The 24,089-nt window shown below is 37.7% G+C and overlaps 1 protein-coding gene across 4 annotated transcripts in view; it reads left to right on the plus strand.

Annotated features, from left to right (window-relative positions):
• The window catches only part of dok4 (docking protein 4), a 65,921-nt gene that overhangs the window by 27,185 nt on the left and 14,647 nt on the right, over positions 1 to 24,089 (plus strand). For all 4 annotated transcript variants that reach the window (XM_061884544.1, XM_061884535.1, XM_061884518.1 and 1 more), the window contains 5 exons: positions 9,158 to 9,265; positions 10,122 to 10,236; positions 11,230 to 11,349; positions 16,325 to 16,514; positions 20,007 to 20,142. In XM_061884544.1, coding sequence (XP_061740528.1) covers positions 9,158 to 9,265; positions 10,122 to 10,236; positions 11,230 to 11,349; positions 16,325 to 16,514; positions 20,007 to 20,142 — 669 coding nt within the window. The remainder of the gene's footprint in view (positions 1 to 9,157; positions 9,266 to 10,121; positions 10,237 to 11,229; positions 11,350 to 16,324; positions 16,515 to 20,006; positions 20,143 to 24,089) is intronic.

A 24,089-nucleotide genomic window follows, 5' to 3' on the forward strand; every position in this document is an offset into this window, starting at 1 on the left:
GAACCCAAATTTTTGTGTACCGTTACACCCCTAATATACATACACACAAAAACCCTTTTTACTGTTTTTATCTACCTTTCAATCATGTTTTAAATTACTGTTTAAAGGCCTACTGAAATAAGATTTTCTTATTTAAACGTGAAGAGCAGGTCCATTCTATGTGTCATACTTGATCCATCCATTTCTACCGCTTATTCCCTTTCGGGGTCGCGGAGGGCGCTGGCGCCTATCTCAGCTACAATCGGGCGGGAGGCGGGGTACACCCTGGACAAGTCGCCATCTCATCGCAGGGCCAACACAGATAGACAGACAACATTCACACTCACATTCACACACTAGGGCCAATTTAGTGTTGCCAATCAACCTATCCCCAGGTGCATGTCTTTATTTCGCGATATTGCCATATTTTTCCCGAAAGGATTTAGTAGAGAACATCGACGATAAAGTTTGCAACTTTTGGTCGCTAATAAAAAAGACCCTGCCTTTACCGGAAATATGTGCGCGTGACGTCACGAGTTGCAAGGCTCCACACATATTCACAATGTTTTTAATGGGAGCCACCAGCAGTAAGAGCAATTCGGACCAAGAAAGCCACAATTTCCCCATTAATTTGAGCGAGGATGAAAGATTTGTGAATTAGGATATTGATAGTGAAGGACTAGGAAGAAAAAAAGGGGCCGGCAGTGTGAGCGTTTCAGATGTAATTAGACACATTTACTAGGATAATTCTGGAAGATCCCTTATCTGTTTATTGTTTTAATAGTGTTTTAGTGAGATTGTAAAGACATTGAGGTCGGATGGCTGCGGTGAACACGCAGTGTCTCAGAGAGAAGCCGAGGAGCCAAGCTCACAGCTGCCTTTTTGACAGCTGGTGGACGACGAATAATCCAATGATGTCTACGGTAAGATATATATCGCAATTTTCCCATCCAAAAACATGCTGGTTGACATAGAGAAAACATGTTCGCTTGACCGCTCTGCTTCCCAACAAACAAAGAAACACCGGCTGTGTCTTGGTGCTAAAGACAGCTGCAATCCACCGGTTTCCACCAACAGCATTGTTCTTTATAGTCTCCATTATTAAATGAACAAATTGCAAAAGATTCAGCAACACAGATGTCTAAAATACTGTGTAATTATGCGATTAAAGCAGACGACTTTTAGCCGCTTGTGGTGCAAGCGTCACGCGTACATGTCATCATTTCCGCGATGTTTTCAACAAGAAACTTGCGGGAAATTTTAAATTGCAATTTAGTAAACTAATTGCAATGTTAATATTCCATCTTTGATATATAAACTATCAGACTGCGTGGTCGGTAGTAGTGGGTTTCAGTAGGCCTTTAATAATATATGGATTTTATTTATATGTATGTTTTATATGTATTTATATATATCTATTGTATTCATTTATGTCATTTTATCATTACTTCTACTCAATCTACTGTCCTATGTGCGAATGTACATCTACTGCCTTAGCACACACTAACTGTAGTTCAGCTTTGGCACACACACATCTGCTGTGCATGCGATCAATACAACACTCAAAAGTTCGTTTAGCATGTCCTTGTAACATAAATGGTATTCCAAACCCTATTTTCAAGTATCTCTTAAACTAAAGCTAACTGTATTTTGCTTTGTCACCGTAGCTACCGTCGGACCAACGTCCGCCATCTTAGAAAATAATCCTGCATGTGACTTGTCTTTAGCTCATAAAATTAACAAAACAAACCTTAGCTCAACATTGTTTACTCTAAAAGGTACATAATAAAGTATGCTACTGCTTATATGTGTTATATGCAAACCAGCTTACCTGCAAAACAATTAACACAGCGTTACAACCGAAGCTTGATGCATCTGTTTTTTTCATACCACCTACTGACAGACTTTTTCTACAGTGCCAATTACCGATACCAATGGCACCAAGCGCCCTCTGGTGAAACAAAACAATGCATGCTGCATAGAAATACATAGAAAACCTTGACATCACAAAAAAACGAGTTTATAAACAGTATTTAAATCGAGTTTTCTAACTTTTAAATTTTTTTTAATGGGGGGGCAACTACTTTAATCCAAATAAATCACCAAGTGCCACACTTAACAGTGTGTTGCGAGTGATAATACGAGAGAGAGAAGGTGCGAATCTGGTAACAAATGAAGGAAGAATTAATTCCCAAGAAAAACAGCATAGGGTGCATCGTCTGGTGGTGGTTTGGCTTCAAGCGGGAATATGTTGAACATTTATGCGGTGGAAGCGTTGCTACAAAAAGTATCAGCACTGCTAATTTAGCACCATTTGAAAAGTCATCCCGCTAGAGAATGAAAAATGCTTGAAACTCCGCATGTCAACATCACCGTTCCGTGCCACACCCACAAAATGCCGAAGCAACTATTTCCACATCAACACCGTAGGGCATGTACTATTTGATATGCAGCTCATTTTTATGTGACACTTATTGAAATACCTTGTGTGACATCATGCACAAAAGTGCACTTTATTTGTTTTAAACTATTGTAGTGGCGTTCTGTACAAAAAGTGCACTTTAGTGAAGTGAAGTGAATTATATTTATATAGCGCTTTTCTCTAATGACTCAAAGCGCTTTACATAGTGAAACCCAATATCTAAGTTATATTTAAACCAGTGTGGGTGGCACTGGGAGCAGGTGGGTTAAGTGTCTCGCCCGAGGACACAACGGCAGTAACTAGGATGGCAGAAGCGGGAATCGAACCTGCAACCCTCAAGTTGCTGGCACGGCCACTCTACCAACCGAGCTATGCCGCCATCCCTTTAATTTAGTGTTGTTTTGATATGTCATCTTAGTGGCATCATTCACAAAAGTGCACTAGTAGCTTCTTTTAAAATTTCTCTGATAATCTTGCACTTTCTGTTTTCAAAATGACATGAATGTTTGTGCCACTGCTTAATAACTATTTCGTGTATCGCGATACAGCCTAAAAATATCGAGATATTAAAAAAAGGCCATATCGCCCAGCCCTACCTCAAGCCAGTCAGAGCGCTGGTAAAGTTTTTAGCCTGTTGTAGAGATCACTTTGTGTGATCAAAAACACTTAAAATATGTCCGAACTCCCACAGCCTGCTCGCAGTATAACATTGGGTTGCTAAGCAACAGCTTTGCGCTAGCGTCTTAGCTCCCAGCTAGCTTTACATTCACTTTGCTTATTATAGCAAATCCGTGCTTTTCGTGGTGCAAATTTCAAATCAAAAATGTTAGCGAGCTGTCCTGTAGCTGTGATCACATTCAGTGGTCATCAAAATTTTAAAATTAAGTTCACTAGAAGAAATGGTGGTCTTCAATGTAAAGCGGAGATTTTGAGCAGAGCAGGTGAAGCCACAGGAAAGAACACCAACTGCAATGCCTCCAACTTGACAAGCAAAATGTATAACTTGTTAAAATGTTTAACACTGAAACAGAAAACTGAGATGATGATGTACTCATAACAAAATACATCTAACTAGATTCAACTAAAGGCAGAAGTACGTGAATTGGCATGATAATAACATTTTTAAAGAAGTCGAAGATGGAGGCAAACTGGGTCTCTACCAGCTGGTGGGTATGTAATCCCAACAAAACACACGAGTGTTGGAGCAAAACAATGATTCAAATTGAAGAACTCAAGAAGCTTGGGAAAGATGATGTTAGCAGTAACGAGAATCAGAATCAGTTTTATTGGCCAGGTATGTTTAATCAATCAATCAATGTTAAATCACAAGTGTCTCAATGGGCTGCACAAGCCACAACGACATCCTCAGTTCAGAGCCCCACATAAGGGCAAGGAAACTCTCATAACCCAGTGGGATGTCAATGTGAATGACTATGAGAAACCTTGGAGAGGACCGCAGATGTGGTGACAACCACCCCGGATTTGCAAATCATTGTATTCTTTTTTTTTTTTTTTTAAACGATTTACACAACATGCCAATTTCACTGGTTTTGGTTTTTGTACAAACATAGATTACTGGTTACGTTACACTTGACTAACTACACTAGAGCAAGTTCGGACAGAGGCAATTACAGTGTCTGTTAAAGGCCTACTGAAACCCACTACTACCCGCCACGCAGTCTGATAGTTTATATATCAATGATGAAATATTAACGTTGCAACACATGCCAATACGGCCTTTTTAGTTTACTAAATTGCAATTTTAAATTTCCCGGGAGTTTCGTCTTGAAAACGTCGTGTAATGATGACGTGTACGCAAGACGTCACAGGTTTTTAGGAAGTATGAGCGCTGCGCACACACACAGCTAAAAGTCGTCTGCTTTAACGGCATAATTACACAGTATTTTGGAGATCTGTGTTGCTGAATCTTTTGCAATTTGTTCAATTAATATTGGGGCCCTTTGAGACACTAGTGATTTAGGGCTATATAAGTAAACGTTGATTGACATTGATTGAAAGTAGAAAGATGGAGTTGGGAAGTTTTAGCCTTTAGCCACACAAACACACGGTGATTCCTTGTTTAAAATTCCTGGAGGTGAAACTTTACTATGGATCAGAGCGCGGTCAAGCGAACATGAATCACGACGGAATGTCAACCAGCAGGTTTCGGTGAGAAAATTGTGGTTAAAAAGTCGCTTCTTACCGAAGAAAAGCTGAGCTTGTGCCGTCCATAGCTGCCGTCGACTCCCCTGAGACATTGGCGTCAAGACACCCGTGGAGACACCCCTCCGACTATCAGGTACTGTTAAACTCACTAAAACACTAGAAACACAATAGAAAGATAAGGGATTTCCCAGAATTATCTTAGTAAATGTCTAAAAACATCGGAATCCGTCCCAATGCAATAGCGTTTTTTTTTTAACTTTTTTTTTTTTTTCTAGTCCGTCGCTATCAATATCCTCAAACACGAATCTTTCATCCTCACTCAAATTAATGGGGGAATTGTCGTTTTCTCGGTCCGAATAGCACTTTTTGTTGGAGGCTCCCATTAAAATCAATGTGAATATGTGAGGAGCCATCAACATGTGACGTCATTGTCTGCGACTTCCGGTAGAGGCAGGGTTTTCTCTTAGCACTGAAAGTTGCGAACTTTATCGTGGATGTTCTCTACTAAATCCTTTCAACAAAAATATGGCAATATCGCGAAATGATCAAGTATGACACATAGAATGGACCTGCTATCCCCGTTTAAATAAGAAAACCTCATTTCAGTAGGCCTTTAATGTGGAGTCAGTTAAGCTAGAACAAACCAGCGTCAGCCTAGAAAATTCCTGCACACATGACATTTCTCCGAGAATAATACTCAACTCACATAATGTTTTTTCTGTCGTGACTGTGCCAGAGGTGAACATGCATTCTACTGAGCTTTCAGTCCGGTTTCAGGGCAAATCAGTCTACGGAGACAGCCCTCGCAAAAATGACTAATGATATATTGCTAACTATGGAGGCTGATGTATCATCCATGTTGCTGCTCCTTGATCTTAGTGCTCAACACCTATTTAATGAAACCACCTTAACATTTGACAACCAAACAATTACACAAAGTGACTTGGTAAATAATCTTGGTATTATCTTCGACCCAACTCTCTCATTTGTGTTACTAAAACAGCCTTCTTTCATCTCTGTAATATCGCTAAAATCCATCCCACTTTGTCCACCAACGCTGAGATCATTATTCATGCGTTATTTACGTCTCGTCTCGATTACTGTAACGTATTATTTTCAGGTCTCCCTAAGTCTAGCATTAAAAGATTACACTTGGTACAAAATGCGGCTGCTAGACTTTTGACAAGAACAAGAAAGTTTGATCATATTACGCCTATACTGGCTCACCTGCACTGGCTTCCTGTGCACTTAGGATGCGACTTTAAGGTTTTACGACTTACGTATAAAATACTAAATGGTCTAGCTCCATCCTATCTTTCTGATTGTATTGTACCATATGTACTGGTCAGAAATCTGTGTTCTAAGAACTCCGGCTTATTAGTGATTCCCAGAGCCTAAAAAAAAGTGTGTGGGCTATAGAGCGTTTTCTGTTCATGCTCCAGTACTCTGGAATGCCCTATCTGTAACAGTATTTGAGTCCCATCTTAAAAGTAATTTGTATACTCTAGCCTTTAAATAGACCCCCTTTTATACCACTTGATCTGCCGTCTCTTTTCTGCTCTGCCCCCGTCTCCTGCTTGGAGAGGTTATCAGGTGACTACAGATGACCTGCTTGCTGTTCAAAGTCAGGACCCAGGGTAGACAACTCCTCTGTGCATCAACTGACGACACCTCTGAAGACTGGACTCTCACATTATTAACTAGATCCACGCGACAACCGGTCGCTCAGGGGGGGTACCCACATCTGCCGTCCACTCCGAGGTTTCTTATTGTGCCCATTGGGTTTTTTCTTGCCCTGATGTGGGATCTGAGCCAAGGATGTCGTTGTGGCTCGTGCAGCCCTTTGAGACACTTGTGATTAAGGGCTATGTAAATAAAATTTGATTGATTGATTTATTATTTCTCTTTTTCATCAAGGTCTTCAAGCTGCTCTTTGTCTGATCCATATATATATATATATATATATATATATATATAATGTGTGTGTGTATATATATGTACTATATATATATATACATATATATATATATATATATATATATATATATATGTATATATATATATATATGTATATATATATATATATGTATATATATGTGTGTGTGTGTGTGTGTGTGTGTGTGTGTGTATATACAAACCCCGTTTCCATATGAGTTGGGAAATTGTGTTAGATGTAAATATAAACGGAATACAATGATTTGCAAATCATTTTCAACCCATATTCGGTTGAATATGCTATAAAGACAACATATTTGATGTTCAAACTGATAAACATTTTTTTTTTTTGCAAATCATTAACTTTAGAATTTGATGCCAGCAACACATGATAAAGAAGTTGGGAAAGGTGGCAATAAATACTGATAAAGTTGAGGAATGCTCATCAAACACTTATTTGGAACATCCTAGAGGTGTGCATGCTAAGCGGGAACAGGTGGGTGCCATGATTGAGTATAGAAGCAGCTTCCATGAAATGCTAAGTAATTCACAAACAAGGATGGGGTGAGGGTCACCACTTTGTAAGCAAATTGTCAAACAGTTTTAGAACAACATTTCTCAATGAGCTATTGCAAGGAATTTAGGGATTTTACCATCTACGGTCTGTAAAATCTTCAAAAGGTTCAGAGAATCTGGAGAAATCACTGCACGTAAGCGACGATATTACGGACCTTTGATCCCTCAGTCGGTACTGCATCAAAAACCGACATCAGTGTCTCAAGGATATCACCACATGGGCTCAGGAACACTTCATAAAACCACTGTCAGTAACTACAGTTGGTCGCTACATCTGTAAGTGCAAGTTAAAACTACTATGCAAAGCAAAACCCATTTATCAAAAACACCCAGAAACGCCGCCGGCTTTGCTGGGCCTAAGCTCATCTAAGATGAACTGATGCAAAGTGGAAAGGTGTTCTGTGGTCTGACGAGTCCACATTTCAAATTATATTTGGAAACTGTGGACGTGGTTTCCTCAGGAACAAAGAGAAAAATAACCATCCGGATTGTTATAGGCGCAAAGTTTAAAAGCCAGCATCTGTGATGGTATGGGGGTGTATTAGTGCCCAAGGCATGGGTAACTTACACATCTGTGAAGGCACCGTTAATGCTGAATGGTCCATACAGGTTTTGGAGCAACATATGTTGTCATCCAAGCAACGTTATCATGGATGCCCCTGTTTATTTCAGCAAGACAATGCCAAGCCACGTGTTACAACAGCGTTGCTTCGTAAAAAAAGAGTCCGGGTACTTTTCTGGCCCGCCTGCAGTCCAGACCTGTCTCCCATCGAAAATGTGTGGCGCATTATGAAGCGTAAAATGCGACAGCACAGACCCCGGACTGTTGAATGACTGATGCTCTACATAAAACAAAAATGGGAAAGAATTCCACTTTCAAAGCTTCAACAATTAGTTTCCTCAGTTCCCAAACGTTTATTAAGTGTTGTTAAAAGAAAAGGTGATGTAACACAGTGGTGAACATGTCCTTTGCCAACTACTTTGGCACGTGTTGCAGCCACGAAATTCTAACTTAGTTATTATTTGCGGAAAAAAATTAAGTTTATGAGTTTGAACATCAAATATCTTGTCTTTGTAGTGCATTCAATTGAATATGGGTTGAAAAGGATTCGCAAATCATTGTATTCCGTTTATATTTACATCTAACACAATTTCCCAACTCATATGGAAACAGGGTTTGTACATATATATATATATATATATATATATATATATATTTTTTTTTTTTTTTTTTTTTTTTTTTACTCGGGACATCTCGTGGGCCAGATTGTGTGCGCAATTTCAAAGTCCACTTTGTCTGCTGCTTTATACAACATTGTGTGTCCGTTTGCTCTGAAATGACTGTCCTATCCTGGTTGTAAAATATTTGCCGTAACTGACCAAGTTATCATTGAAAGTAAAATGAAGGTTTGGTTTACATGGCCTTCCAGTTTCGCTCACACTGTTTTCATCACCGTCCAATTCTTCTGCAGAAATTTCCTTGGTTATTTCTCATTCTTTTTTTGAAGTCCCAGCATGAGAAAATCAACTCTTGTCATGACAATAACTTAATTTCTCCAATAATCATATGGTCTACCTTTGTCAAACCTCGGTGATATTTGGTAACCAAAGCCATCCTTTCTACCAGTAATAAACTTGGAAACTTCTGCTTCCCGGTACCCATCAAGTTATACACCATACAAGTGCACCCTTTTGGTAAATGGGTGAAAATGGTTTCATAATAAACAGTGTCAAATGATACCCATTGCCTTAGTTTGTTTAGAATTGGACATTTACAGTGAGTAATGGGGCAGTATAGCTCGGTTGGTAGAGTGGCCGTGCCAGCAACTTGAGGGTTGCAGGTTCGATCCCCGCTTCCATCATCCTAGTCTCTGCCTTTGTGTCCGTGGGCAAGACACTATACCCACCTGCTCCCAGTGCCACCCACACTGGTTTAAATGTAACTTAGATATTGGGTTTCACAATGTAAAAGCGCTTTGAGTCACTTGAGAAAAGCGCTACGTAAATATAATTCACTTCACTAATGCATTGTTTTTCAGTGTTTTCCTTTCCTTTACATGCTCTTATTGCATGTTACAGATTTACCGCCGTTGCTGGCTAGTTTTTAAGAAATCGTCTAGCAAAGGACCTCGTCGATTGGAGAAATACCCTGATGAGAAGTCTGCCAACATCAGAGCCTGTTCTAAGGTAAATGTTTATAAAAAAAACAAAAAAACAAACACTGGCTCACACACTTTTTGGTGCATGTGCCAGATGTTTTTGTTTTTTTTTAAACTACATATTGTAGTGCTTGTTTTAATTCAACGATTAAAAAAAAAATGTTTTGCTCGACATGATGTTCTAAAATAAATAACATCTGTATATCGAACATGGACGCTCTTTCAAGTAAAGTCATACTGCAAAAAAAAATAAAACATAAAAAGTGGCCGAGAAACAATACTTTTTCAAATGGAATCGTTAAGTGTTAACTTTGTTGCATTAGTTTTTTGTTTTATGAATTAATTCATGACATATGCTGGTCTTAGACTGCAAACTTAAATTGGACATTTATCCATTGCCCATTGAATATTGTTTTCTTAGAGATATGTTTGCTGAACTTTCTTTCAGTGACATGAATGTACAGCATGTGTATATTGATACAAGCATCTTATAGCAGTAACCCTAGCAACACAAATAAAACCACAATGCCCTCCTATAGGTGGGCTGGAGGTTTTAAAATTAATGTACGAGATTTGTTAATTTTTTCAGTATGTATATGATGCAGTGGAAATTTAAAGATGTACACAGAAAAATCAAATTACGTAAATGTGATATACTTCATATGATGAAATTTGACGCCTTATTTTCATGTACAGTATTTTTTTCTGAACTGAGAATGTTGCCTTGAGCCATATCTCAATTTGCGAGCAAAATAAATTGCCTTTTGTACAATGTCGAACTAATCGACCTCATGAAATTATTTAAAAAAAAATGCTCCTACAGTAGAAACAGTTGATTAAATACTCATAATTATTCCATGCATTGCCTTTATTCTGTTGCCTAGGTGACAGAAATCAGCAATGTTAAGAGTGTCACACGGCTTCCTCGGGATACCAAGCGACAGGCAGTGGCCATTGTACTAACTGACGACACCTCACGCACTTTCACTTGTGAATCAGGTAATTCTTGGAGAAATACACATAGTGCTTTTAGCTGTCCTTTTAATTTTTACATTATGAATAACTTGGCTTTGTTAAACAGGAAATATATGTCCAGGTACAAACACCTAAAAAAGCTTACGAATTTAGGGCTGTCAAAGTTACACGTTTGTAACTCTTTAATACATGTGTGACTGCACAGTTGTTTTGTTCTGGTTGTGCCTGGTTGCAGTTGGTGTAATCCCAAGATGCAGAGATGGCATACAAGTAAAACGGGATTTTATTATGTAGCAAAAATTAAAAATAACCAGCGTGTAAAATAATTTTCTGAGCAAAAACATAACAAAAGAAAGCTTGTGTTGCTGACACTTATCTTCCATTGTCTTTAAATACTGGATATTCCACTTTTTCACCTCGGTATTGCAGTACCTTTTTCAAGGGGTCACTTCATGGCTGGTTCATTCTGTAACGAGTACACAGTGTGGCTAGCAGCGTGACCCCAGAATGCAGAGTCCGCAGATGACTTACGGTTTAAATATATTTTGAACCTGGAAAATGCGGGAACACCACTGGATGGCACTGTGGCCGTAGTAGTGAACCACCGGGGAACTAACAACTCAGCGATAATTCAACAATAGGTATAGATGCAAATCTTACTGGACGTAGTACAGCAAAACAAAAAACAACCACACAAACAATGAAACAGGGCAGTCTAACAGACAATGCTGGAAGAGACTAACGCTCAGAACAGAGGTAAATTCACAGCAAGACATGCCAAAACAGGAATTGGTATAAAAATAAGAGTTTACATTGAATCTCTTGCGATTACATTTAATTATAATCCGTTGACAGCCCTAAATGTATTACACTGTAATTGGTCCATGTATACATCAGGACAATTAAAAATTTTTTAGGCTTAGCTACAGTATTTTTCATTTTTGTGATCCATTGTATCCACCCAGTTCTATGTCTTTAAGAACTTATATCTGGTATTGCTGGTCTTATTTTCTCTAGAACTGGAAGCAGAAGACTGGTTCAAGACACTGTCAAATGAATGTCTGGGAACGCGGGTCAATGACATCATCATGGGAGAACCAGATCTCCTGACAGCTGGGATGCAATGTGAACACACAGGTCTGATTTCTAAATACACACACACACAAAACTTACCAGCAAATTGTGTTGCTAGATTCAATATAACCAATCAATATTAAGCTTAAGACTAAATAATATATTTAAAGACAAATATTTGTGTTTTTGCCCATTAGTATCAACATGTCAGCATTTTCAAATTATATGATGCCATTAATTCTATTTTTCCATTTTTTTATGCTCTTTTTTTTTTGGCGCCATAAACAAGAAAGCCACGTTAACATGGGTGGCCCGCGCATTATCTATTGGACCCTCGCTTTACCTATAATCGTACATTTTGTAGTTTGACACATGTATAATAATTTACAAAATGACAGATTACAAAAACACAGATATTTAATGTAACCATTAAACTTGTGAAAAAGTTCTTCAATGCGCAATTACTGTACATTTCCACATTCCCTGGATTCAAATGCATGCGGTGTGCGTGAATTCCAATGGGTAGCACGTCTCGCCAGAACACCGGCAATAAACGACGTAAAAATGTGTCTAAGATTGAGGGATCACAAACTGTATTGCTAAAAGGACACATCCATAAAGAGTTTGACCAGAAATATGTCATAAAGGAATTGATTCCCGGGCGCGGCCACCGCTGGTGCCCACTGCTCCCTTCACCTCCCAGGTGGTGCTCAAGGGTGATGGGTCAAATGCAGAGAATAATTTCTCCACACCTAGCGTGTGTGTGACAATCATTGGTACTTTAACTTTAACATAACTATATATTGCAAAACATTCCATAAATGCTATGTCAAATGAATTGTTTTGTAAAGTACTAACTTTCTGACATTAAAACCCCTACAAATAATGTAAAAAAAAAAAAAAGAACATTTTGTTTACCTTTTAATATTAAATTAAAACACAAAACAGTTTGGCCAATAAAGATAAAGTATTATAATATAATGTAACAATACACCGTAGTTTCCGGACGCACTGGATTATAAGGCGCACTGCCTATGAATGGTCTATTTTTTTATATCTTTTTTCATATATAAGGCGCACTGTAATATAGGGCGCATAAAAGAAGTCATATATGTTTTGTTTTGTTTTTTCTAAATTAAAAACACTTCCTTGTGGTGTACATAACGTGTAATGGTGGTCCTTTGGTCAATATGTTGCAAAGATTATGTTTTACAGATCATCTTCCAATCGCTTTCTGACAGTATCTTCCGAATGTGCCGTTTTGTGGGCGGTCTTGTTTACGTCGCTCACTTTTGGCAGCGTTTTCTCCCCGTCATCTTTGTTGTACCAGTGTAGCGTGCAAAGACAGGAGTGGAAGAAGTGTCAAAAGATGGAGCTAACTTTTTTAATGACATTCAGACTTTACTCAAATCAATAATGGAGCAGCATCTCCTCATCCGGAAACAACAACAAGACCGGAAATGTGTCCTGTGAAAAATCGTCCGACCGAAATCCTCTAATAACTGAAGTTCCTTGATTGAATTATGTAAACTCACTACACCGGTATGTTTTAGGGCTTTCCTGGCAAATTTACTGACAGATATAAGTAAGAACTTTACTCTACTTTATATTAGAAATGGCAACGGCAGAGGATGAATTTCCCATAACAAGAAGATAGAGAAAAAATATAAGCTTATCGACTATGGTGTCAATACGAATGCGCGGAAGGTTTCAGGATTTATGCAGATTCCAAATACAGATCAGCAGGTACCAGAATGTAAGAGAAGATGCTTTTGCATAATATTGCGAAATAAAACGCCAGATAATACGTCTCACTTTATACACACACCATAATAATACTTGTATGTTTAATGTGCTGACAATCCATCAAGTGGTGCAGCTTCATAGCTTACCAGAGTCATACTAAAACATTTTCATAGATTTTTGTTGTTTACTTGAGTCATATATCCATCATATTGCAGTCTACAAGTATCTCTTATGTTTCACTGCCATCTACTGGTCACACTTATCATTACACCATGTACCAAATAAAATTGCTTTGAGGTCGGTAAGCTAAACCAGAATTATTCCATACATTAGGCGTACTGTCGAGTTTTGAAAAAAAAAAGAGAAGGATTTTAAGTGCGCCTTACAGTCGGGAAAATACGGTAATATATTGGTATGTATTACATACTGTATATATATTATGTAAATATTACATGGTGTATATGCTATATTTTATATTGCTACTATGGTACATTTTTAGTCTACTTTATGCCTTTTGTTTCGCCCACTTTTTGTGCCCTTTTCATCTTTATCCTTTGTAACTGAGCTACTGTGTGAAACAATTTCCCTTGTGGATTGTTAAAGTTTGTCTAAGTCTAATAAACAAGCTTTGTTCTCCTGTAACAACACTGTGTGGCTCAGTGCAACAGTTGGGCCAACAAAAACAAATAGTGATACCTCTCACATCTGATACAAAAGCTTTCCGCCTCACTGACAACTTGGCGTCCTCCTTCTTGACAGCCTGCCTTCAATTTTATTGAAATGACAAAACATTTCAGTTATTGTTTATGTTATTGGGAACATTGACAAAGATTACACATTTTTTTTTACAAGTGACCATCCCAAAAAACAAACGGCAAGACGCTATAAACAAGTTGTGGCAACATTCCCTATACATCGTTTTACAGATCGCTTGCTTCTGGTTTCCTCATGTTCTTAACACTCTGAGTTAGAGGATGTGAGTGAAGGAGCGACCTTTTACATGATGTGTTGCGCTTTCAAAATGAAAGCAACATTTTAAAAAATCTCCTTTGCGCTAATACTTTTTGGGTGGGACAAATGTGCTGTTTCCAATATCGTCCTAAACTGTTGCTATCTATTAACAGCACTGCTCCCTTAAACACATTTCACTCACTTCACAGTAGTGAAGTGAGTGAAATTAAGTAAAAAGAAACGATCGTCTGAAGCAACCCCAGAAAAATGGTTAATGTTAATAATACTAATAATGTTTTTGTTTAAGTTTGTCACGGTAATGCAGTTTTGTGCTCATACACAATGGCCTTTGGCGTGGACGAGCGCCCGCTTTACAGGGCTGTTGTTCTCTGCTGCTGCTGCTTGTGTAACTGCCTGATTTGATGTGAAGCGGAACCTGCTTTTAAAATCGTAATATTGCTAATGATCACTCACTTTAATTGTGACAGCCAAAATTGTGATCGTGATTAAAATGTGATTAAAGGTGCAGCTAGAACCCCTCCCATCCTTATTTGTTTGTTCTTATTGATTATGACCACTCTGCTTTTGTAAAAACATGCAAGCTATAAGGATGAAGTTGACAATACCACAACATCAAATAGTCACAAATGGTTGAAATTAGGGCAAAACATTACGGACAGGCCAATCAGAGGCAAGATAGGGCGGCTCATCAAACCAAGAGGGGAAATCACAACTGACATTCCAAATGATGACAAGAGAGTCGTAAAAGAGAAGAGGGAATATTCAAGTGGGCGATTTATGTATTAAAAAAACTAGTGGAAGATGGCAGAGGGATTCTCTTCTTTAGATTTTTCTTTTATCAATGTAGACGACGTCCAGTAAACCCACATTGCGTGTACTTGCCAACATTTTGACACGTTATGTACGCAAGGGTTGGAAGGAGACGACACCACAAGGAAACTCAGGTTACCTTGTTTATTGTAACCTTTGATGATGGTGTGGGAGGTGTATGCTACTCTATGTGTTTGGTGTGAAATTAACCATGTAAATAATACCAGAGGATGGATGAATTATTCATCAGTCCAAGAGGGCGAGGCACAAAGGAAGTCCGGGGACAGGCAGGAGGTCAAGGGCAGGAGAAAAGCAACAAGGTCTGTGTCCAGGCAAGGGTCGAGAATCGAGGGAGGCAGTCCAAAATCTGGATGGAGGTCGAGGCACAGAGCTCGAGCACACAAAACAAGGCGGGTACTGCAAGGGAGACAAGGGACATGAGTCAAGGGAACTAAAAGGACACGGAGAACAAGGGTGAGGACAGCAAGAGGGAAGCCACAGACATAATGCTTACTACTGAGAGTTAACAACGTTCTGGTGTAAGTTCCAAGGAGCGACTGGTCTATATGCTGTACTCCTGATTGCTAAAAAATCTGCAGCTGCGGCGAAACGTGGACGTGAAGCGTTCAGCATGTGCGGGGGCGTGTCCTGGCATGCTACCAGACAGAGTGTTGGATCTTGCTGCGGGAGAATTGTGGGTTCGAGACCGCGCCGTGACACATGTCTGGATAAAACATTCATTTGAGTTATTTACCATGTAAGTCCAAATCAAAACAGTTCTCGAGTTGCCAAGCTGGGCATATTTTGCATGAGAAAAGCTGCCAAAAATGTATGCCGAAGTGGGAAAGATTATAGCCACACAATTAAATAAAGTCACTGATTTGGCGCTGACCCGAACCGTTCGTGTGTAACAGTCCATTACATCGTCGACTGGGAATTTAAAAAATGCCTGCCGGTAAATGCATTTTTTTATCTGAGTTTGATACATGTTTTATTATTTGCACAGCTATGTTATTTATTTTACAAATAAATAATATTTTTGTATTTTATTAATATTATGTAATTCTGCGCTACTTAAACAGTTTATTTTATATGCTGTTAATACCCATCTTGACTAACTGGGTTAATAAAAGTGCCACTGACCGTTTACAGTATAGTTGTCATTTACAGTAGTTCAACTTCAGTGAATCTCGCTCAAAAATGAATATCTTTATATGTATACTTTCACCGGAAAATATATCGAGATATATATCGAATATTTAGTTTATGTAAAAATATATTGAAATGTACTTTTTCGTCAATATCGCCCAGCCCTATAGTCCAGCTACACTTCCTATTTCGGGATGTCAGAGCTAAATAGTCTCTTTTTTTACAGTGCTTTGATAATTAATCATAAGAAATAACTAGTACAGACAGGGTAGGACTATTAGTCATGCTTAGTTATTCAGGCAGCAAAATAAGTCATTGCTCCCATGTTTCCTTACACTGTCATTGTTTGGCCTGTTCCTAGAACGCTTTAATGTCTTCCTCCTACCTTGCCCCAACTTGGACATCTATGGAGAATGTATGATGCAGATCACTCATGAGAACATTTACCTTTGGGACATTCACAACCCCCGCACCAAGCTGGTCACCTGGCCACTCAGGTCCTTGCGTCGCTATGGACGTGACGCCACTTGCTTCACCTTTGAGGCAGGAGGGTAAGATTTTAATTGCTTGTCATTTTATACACCAACCGAATGTTCCGTTCTAAAAACTGTCATTCCAAATACCGTTACTCGGGGTGTTCCGAGGTCATTATACTGTATTATAAGCTCTATAAGCTTTGTATTATAGGGGATAAAGCAAATAACTGTAATGTATTGTAATACATCTCATTAATAACCCATTTCATTTTTACAATAAGCCGTGGGCCAGTAAAAAACAAGCTGCGTTCCAAAAATGGCCCCTTTGGAAACAACTGGTGTACAGTGTTTAAGGAAAGTGCAAGTGCAACATAAATATTTTAAGAGTATGAATTATTATTTAAATTTTATTAAAGTAAAGTTATGTTTCCTGAAATGCATCTTGAATAGTTCCATGTTATGATGATCTTCATCTTTGACAGCACACTGCTGCAATCTTATATGCTTGTCTTTGTCCATTTATTTTACATCAGGGATGTCTAAACATTTGACTTGGGGGGTCGCATTTGGCTGAATAAATATGGCCAGGGGCCAAAACCAGGCTACATGTTGAGTAACATTACATTAATATATACAGTATATAGACATATATAGCCTGCGTAGAAGTGTAGAATGTACATATAAATTATATTAATATAATATTATATAATATATTTACTGTGTATACACACAATGTATATGCAATATACATTATACAGTTCTGAAGTTAGTGTAGTGATAAATATGAAATATATTTGTAATGTAATTAGATAAAGCATCTAAATAAATTTGATATCGAAATAACTATAGTAACTTCAGTTGTAGTTACAATTATAAGACAAAAGACCCCAGTATTTTATTGTTATTTATTCCAACTCTGTGTGCTCTCTCATTCAGAGTGTCTGTGTGTGAAGCGTTCTGGGTGTACCAGATTCCACAGTGCTTGTATTATGTATAACGTAGTATATGGATTAAATTCTAGACTCTGTCAGCTCATTCCAGTGCCCACTCCTTTTATCAACACCAGAAGTAAACCTTTTTAAGAGGGAAAAAATGTAATCTAAAATGTACACACTTTTGTATAGCCTGTAGAGTCCCGGTGATCTGGATTGAGATTGATAGCTCTAGAATCACATTCTTTGAACATATTTAAAAAGCATTTCAAGCAAAATGTATTTCTATTTCACATTGGTTGCATAATTTTGGTCTTGACCCCTGTATTTATGATATGATTATCGCAAATCTTCAAAATGCAACTTTTCAATCAAATTTGAATAATAAGATATCGAGACTAATTTGGTGGATTTTAAACTTCCTTCTCTGTAAAAGTAAACATGTTGGTAGGTTGGTATGAAATTGTGAATGGGTATCAGGTGGGTAGATTTTTTAATTAATTGTACTGTATTTAGTAAATTATTTGATGATTTATATTTTAACTGTGGGTCCCAATCCATAAACTCCACGCTTCTAGGGATTATCTTTTTGCAGAATGGATTCTAATATTGTCTGTAAATAAATAAATAAATAAAACGTGTACTGGTGCAGATAGATTTTACACAGCTGTTTCAACACATAATTGGCGATAGCAAGAATTTAAATCTTCATATTAATTTCATGCTAAATTGAAGAGGGAATTTTACCAAACATATAAGAATACTGTACAACCTTTGCTGAAGCCCTATTTTTGAGGGTAATTGCCAATATGCTGTCATATCGACACACGCGCGTGCACACACACATTGGCACGCACACACAAATACAATCACTGCAACGTTTTTTTCCGCTGTTGATTGTGATGTCACAACAATCTTTTGTACAAAATGTAGTATTTACAATATTATCAGAGTGTGATCAGAGGCACTTCATTTTGCATTGATATAAGCAAGCTGTAGCTACAGACTGATCAACAACACATTACTGTTAGCACCCCCATTCACACACACACACACACACACACACATCAGTTCCTGACAACGCTGCAATATGAAGTATAAACGATAAAACATTGTGAGAAAATAAAACATTAAGAGAATGTAAAAATGTATTCCTACTTTGTTTACTTCCGTGGCAACTTCTTTAAAGTTTTGTAATCAGTCAGAAATATCAACCAGCTAAAATGCACCAAACAAAGTACGGAGCGAAGGTGTTTTGCACATCACCCATACTGCATTGTATTGTGTCTATATGGGTGTAAGTTTATATTGTGTATGGTGGATGGACATTTTTTGTAATGTCCACGAAGTTAAGTGATCAAGTTGTGAATTATGCGCCACCATGTGTGTTGATTTTCCTCCGTGGTTGTAGTTTATTTGCGGATGTTTTGATTGGGTCTAATAAATTGATGCTATGCTCTGATTTTACAATTTTGTCCATATGGCGGCATATTTTCAGCATTAGACTGTAAAGTAAATTAAAATTAAACTTGAGACATTGCATGAGCCAGACTTCATACTAAAGTTGTGATGTCACATGGGTCAGACTGAAGATGACAGGGGGCTGCACCTGGCCCACGAGCCGTAGTTTGGACTACCCCGCTTTACATATTGATCTGGGAGTTAAATTGTTCACAAAAAAGTGAAAGCATCTCAATGGACTGAATACCAGCAGGCGTCAGGAATCATTTCTTTACCAAGACGGTCTTTTCCATCGTTGTCTGCATTGCACTTTTGTCCGGCTAAATCTCAGCTTCCATGTCAAATGCCTCCCATTTTTGTCTGCTTTTGGCAGACTATTTGTTAACTTGATTGTTTAGTGCGAGAACTCAGTACACAGCAAAACAAAACAGTATTATATTCATAAAGGAAATTCAAACACAAAATCATAAACAGCATTTTTTTTAAACATTCCTAAATTGTATATGGATGTTCTCATCCAGGTCATTGTTTTCCCAGGGCAATTGGTTTGTTTGGGTTTGTCTTTGAAATTGTTTTGATTTCAGCTAATTGGGACACCCTTAACCGTTGCACCCCTAATGTACAGTAGCATGAGGTTGCTTATCTATCAACATACCAGTCCCATCCCAGCAGGCACAAGACATTGAAACAACATTAAGAACTTGTTGAATTAGTTCCTTACGTTGAACACCTCAAACTTAACGTTGAAACAACATGCTCTTTGACAACGTTTAGTCAATGTCAGGGTCTGATGTTGATTTGATCATTGAATTTTGGTCATTTTCTAACCAATACACTACAACACAAATAAAATGTTGAAACAACATGCTCTTTAACGATGTTTATTCAATGTCAGGTTGTGATGTTGATTTGACCATTGAAATGTTGTCATTTCCCAACCAATAACGTTAATCCAACTTTGGACATCAACTTTGTCTCACTTTACAATTAAAACTATTTTGCAAGGTTGTTTCGAGGTCATGTGTGTATAATCAACGTTATATCAATATCTTGAGCCTGGTGGAATACAACTAAGCCAAACCGTAATGAATTAACAATGAAATGTTAAATTTGAAGATGCATCATAGATATGTGTTTGTCTATGATACAGTACAAAACTGCTTTGATTTTGTAGGTGTGACAGCAAAGAAGGTCTCTACACTTTCCAAACCAAAGAAGGAGAACAGATCTATCAAATGGTTCACTCCTCCACAGTAGCGATTGCTGAGCAACACAAGAAGGTTCTGCTGGAGATGGAGAGAAAAAGCAGAGTGAGATTCCAACTTTCACATTCATGCAATATATCATTCTGTGGTCCCAATGCTTAAAATAACTGGAAATTCTTGATGCCATTGATACATATTAGAGATGTAACAATATCACAATTTCACGGTATGATATTAATGTGGTAAATGTCCAAAATAGTGTGCAAAATTAAGTGGTAGAAATGGTTAGAAAAAACACACTTTCTTTAATTGAACACAAACATGATAATGTTAAAATGTTCTCATCATATTTATTACTACGTATATGTATTTTTAAGGGCAAAAATTGTGCAGGCACAACCACTTTTTCAAGCAAATATATTAAAAAACTAACAATTGATTGTCTATAACGTGACAATGTAAACATCCAGTGTAAAACAGGCAGTGTCCTCCACAGTGAACATGTTTGGAAAATGCTGCCTCTCAAAAAAGTTAACTATCAATTGAACTTCTATAAATGTAAATATTTGGCTTCGCTGGCTTTAATCACCTTTTTTGGGTGACAGTTTATGTGTTTATGTGTACCCTGCCTTCCGCCAAAGTGCAGTTTCAGATCCCCCATGACATCGAGACGGACAAGCTGAGGAAAAATGTACGGTTTAAGGATTTATCACATTGTTGTTCAGTTTACTCCCATGTCCCACGGTGTACATTTTTTGGGGTATTTCCTTCTATGCCTTGCAACATGACCGGCTAGCTCTATGTAGTCGTGGAAATGTTGGAGACTAAAATGGCGTGCTTTGCTTTACAGAACGCAGACTTTATTACCTCCGCCAAAGAGGTTATGTTTTTGCCAGTGTTTGTTTGTTTGTTTATAAGCAACAAAAACAGTTATAGATAGATTTTGATTATTTTTTTCTGGAACTGTCCAAAAAAAACTATTCCTCTCATCCACTAAGAACCCACTTCACTTCCTACTTAAAGAGTTCCACGCCCACACCTGCGTAGTGAATACTGGGAAAAGTAGGTTTTTTTCCAGACTCGGCCAACGCTAAGGCGCCAGAAAAATACTACACTCTATTGTTTTGATAAAGTCATGCGTCACAGCATTGAAGACCATATATATTTATATACGTGTATATATATATATATATATATATATATATATATATATATATCAGTACAGGCCAAAAGTTTGGACACACCTTCTCATTCAATGTGTTTTCTTTATTGTCATGAACATTTACATTGTCACTGAAGGCATCAAAAGTATGACTAACATGTGGAGTTATGTACTTAAAAAAAAAGGTGAAACAACTGAAAAAATATATTCTATTTTTTTCTAAATACCCACCCATTGGTTTTTCGCACACTCTTGGCATTCTCTCGATGAGTTTCAAGAGGTAAGGGCAAAAATTGTGCAGGGACAACCACTTTTTCATGGTTTTCACTTCACAGGTGTGCTTATATTTATATATATATATATATATATATATATATATATATATATATATATATATATATATATATATATATATATATGTATGTATGTATGTATATATACATATATATATATATATGTATGTATATATATATATATGTATGTATATATATATATATATATATACATACATATGTATGTATATATATATATATATTATATATATATGTATATATATATATATACAAAATTACTTTACAAAAGAAGTGTAAATACAAAAACATACTTTAAGGATCGCAAAATGGCACCTATTAACAAACATTATATGGCGTTTTGTTTTCTCTATATCATGCAAATACAACTTTTCTTACCTTGTAGTACCTGCTGATCTGTGTTTGGGATCTGCTTAAGTACTGAAAATGTGCGCGCGTCCAACATTGTTCTCTAGCTCCTTGTTATGGGACATTCATCTTCCGCTGTTGCCATTTCTAATATAAAGTAGCGTTAAGTTCTGACTTATATCTGTTGTAGACTAGCTATCAAAGCTAAAAAAAACTATAGTGGATTTACATTATTCACCCACGGAACTTTAGTGATTAGAGGGTTCCGGTCGGACAGTTTTTCACCGGACACATTTCCGGCGTTGATGTTGCCTTATTGAGCCACAGATGATAGATGGATGGATGGATGGATGGATGGATGGATGGATGGATGGATGGATGGATGGATGGATGGATAGATAGATAGATAGATAGATAGATAGATAGATAGATAGATAGATAGATAGATAGATAGATAGATAGATAGATAGATAGATAGATAGATAGATAGATAGATAGATAGATAGATAGATAGATAGATAGATAGATAGATAGATAGGTAGGTAGGTAGATGGATAGATAGATAGATAGATAGTGTTGCGTTTGACCAGTTCTTCCTCCCAGGGACTTTAAAACAACTGGTGTCTCCCAAGTTCTTTCGATGACACATAAGCTGGTTATAAATGAATCCCAGGCAGAGTTGCTTATTTTGATATTTTATTACCAAAGCTTTGGGAGAGCAATCTAGATACAACCTTTCAATCGCATTGCCCAAATTGATCTAACATTCAAACGGGAAGACACTTCTTCTTGAATATGCAACCAGCCCCAACCCTCCCCAGATTGGACATACATACAGGTCCTTTGTTCAACTGAAGATAAGATATTTGGGGAGTAGTCCAACTTCCTACATTCCAAAGCTTCAAGGCTAACACAGATTACTTGCGGGCAAACACTAGCTGTTTTAAAATATGACTATGAATATAAATAAATAACTCTCAAATATGGATATATGTAGATATCTATCTCCTTCAATAGATAGACGGATAGAAAGATAGATAGATAGAAGAGAAGATGCTGCTCCGTTATTGATTTAAGTAAAGTCTGAATGTCATTTCAACAGTTAGCTCCATTTTTGACACTTCTTCTACTCCTGTTCTTGCACGCTACACAACTGCAACAAAGAAGTCGGGTAGAAGACGCTGTCGAAGGTGAGCCACATGGGTAAGACCGCCCACAAAATGGGGCATCCTGAAGAGACGCTCAGAAAACTACTTGAAAATGGTCTGTAAAACATAATTTATGTTTTACAGACTTTCACCAAAGAACCACAATCACATCTTATGTGGACCACAAGATAGTGTTTTAAAATGAGGAAAAAATCATAATATGACCCCTTTAATGCACTTTATAATCCGGTGTGCCTTTTGTATGAAAATAGACTTTAATAGACCCGCTCATCTGTATTGCGCCTTTTAATCCGGTGCTCCCAATGGTCCTAAAAAAAGGTAATATTATTTTTGTTCAATTTTAGCTTTCAACTCCTTTGATGTATGTATGTATTAGTATGGTTATAATTCCGGATATATTCATTTATGTTTCAAATGTAACTGAAATGTTGACTGCTATCAGGGATGGGAATTTTCCGCGGATCCGCGGAATTCCGCCGATTTTGGCGCCGCCAGGGTCATTTATATAATATAATGCTATTGTGTGAAGGCACCAGATTGGCTAGCTCTACTATCAACTGACGACATCAACCAATGACATTGCCCGTTATAGGCGTCTGCACGCGTCGTTTGCCGACAATATCTAGTCCCTGATCCTCAATTATTGTGAGCGTTTCTGAACTCGTATTCTGTTCATATTGGTTGTGTTTATCGGCGACTAATCTGGAAAGAAAACACAGTAGCTCTCAATTAACACGTTTCTGTCACATTTGGGGCGCATTGTGATGCGCGGAGATGTCACCCTTAGATGCAGTGGGACCAGACAGGCAGGAATGCAGGTAAGAAGCTGATTTTAATGTTCAAAAGATAAAAGAACACTGCTGCAAACAGAAAAGAAAGTGCGTGCCCACGCATGGAAGCTAACGCTAATATAAGCAGAGAGTTCAAACTGTCCAAAAGCGCGTGCCGAGCGCCCGAAAGTTCAGATGAGACTTAGCAAGCAAAACAAGGACTTAGAGAAAACCTACGTGACTGTTGCGTGTAGCAAACCATGAGCCAAGAACGAACTGAGGAAGAATGCAG

The sequence above is a fragment of the Nerophis ophidion genome, linkage group LG02, assembly GCF_033978795.1.
Source record: "Nerophis ophidion isolate RoL-2023_Sa linkage group LG02, RoL_Noph_v1.0, whole genome shotgun sequence".
Classification (NCBI taxonomy): domain Eukaryota; kingdom Metazoa; phylum Chordata; class Actinopteri; order Syngnathiformes; family Syngnathidae; genus Nerophis; species Nerophis ophidion.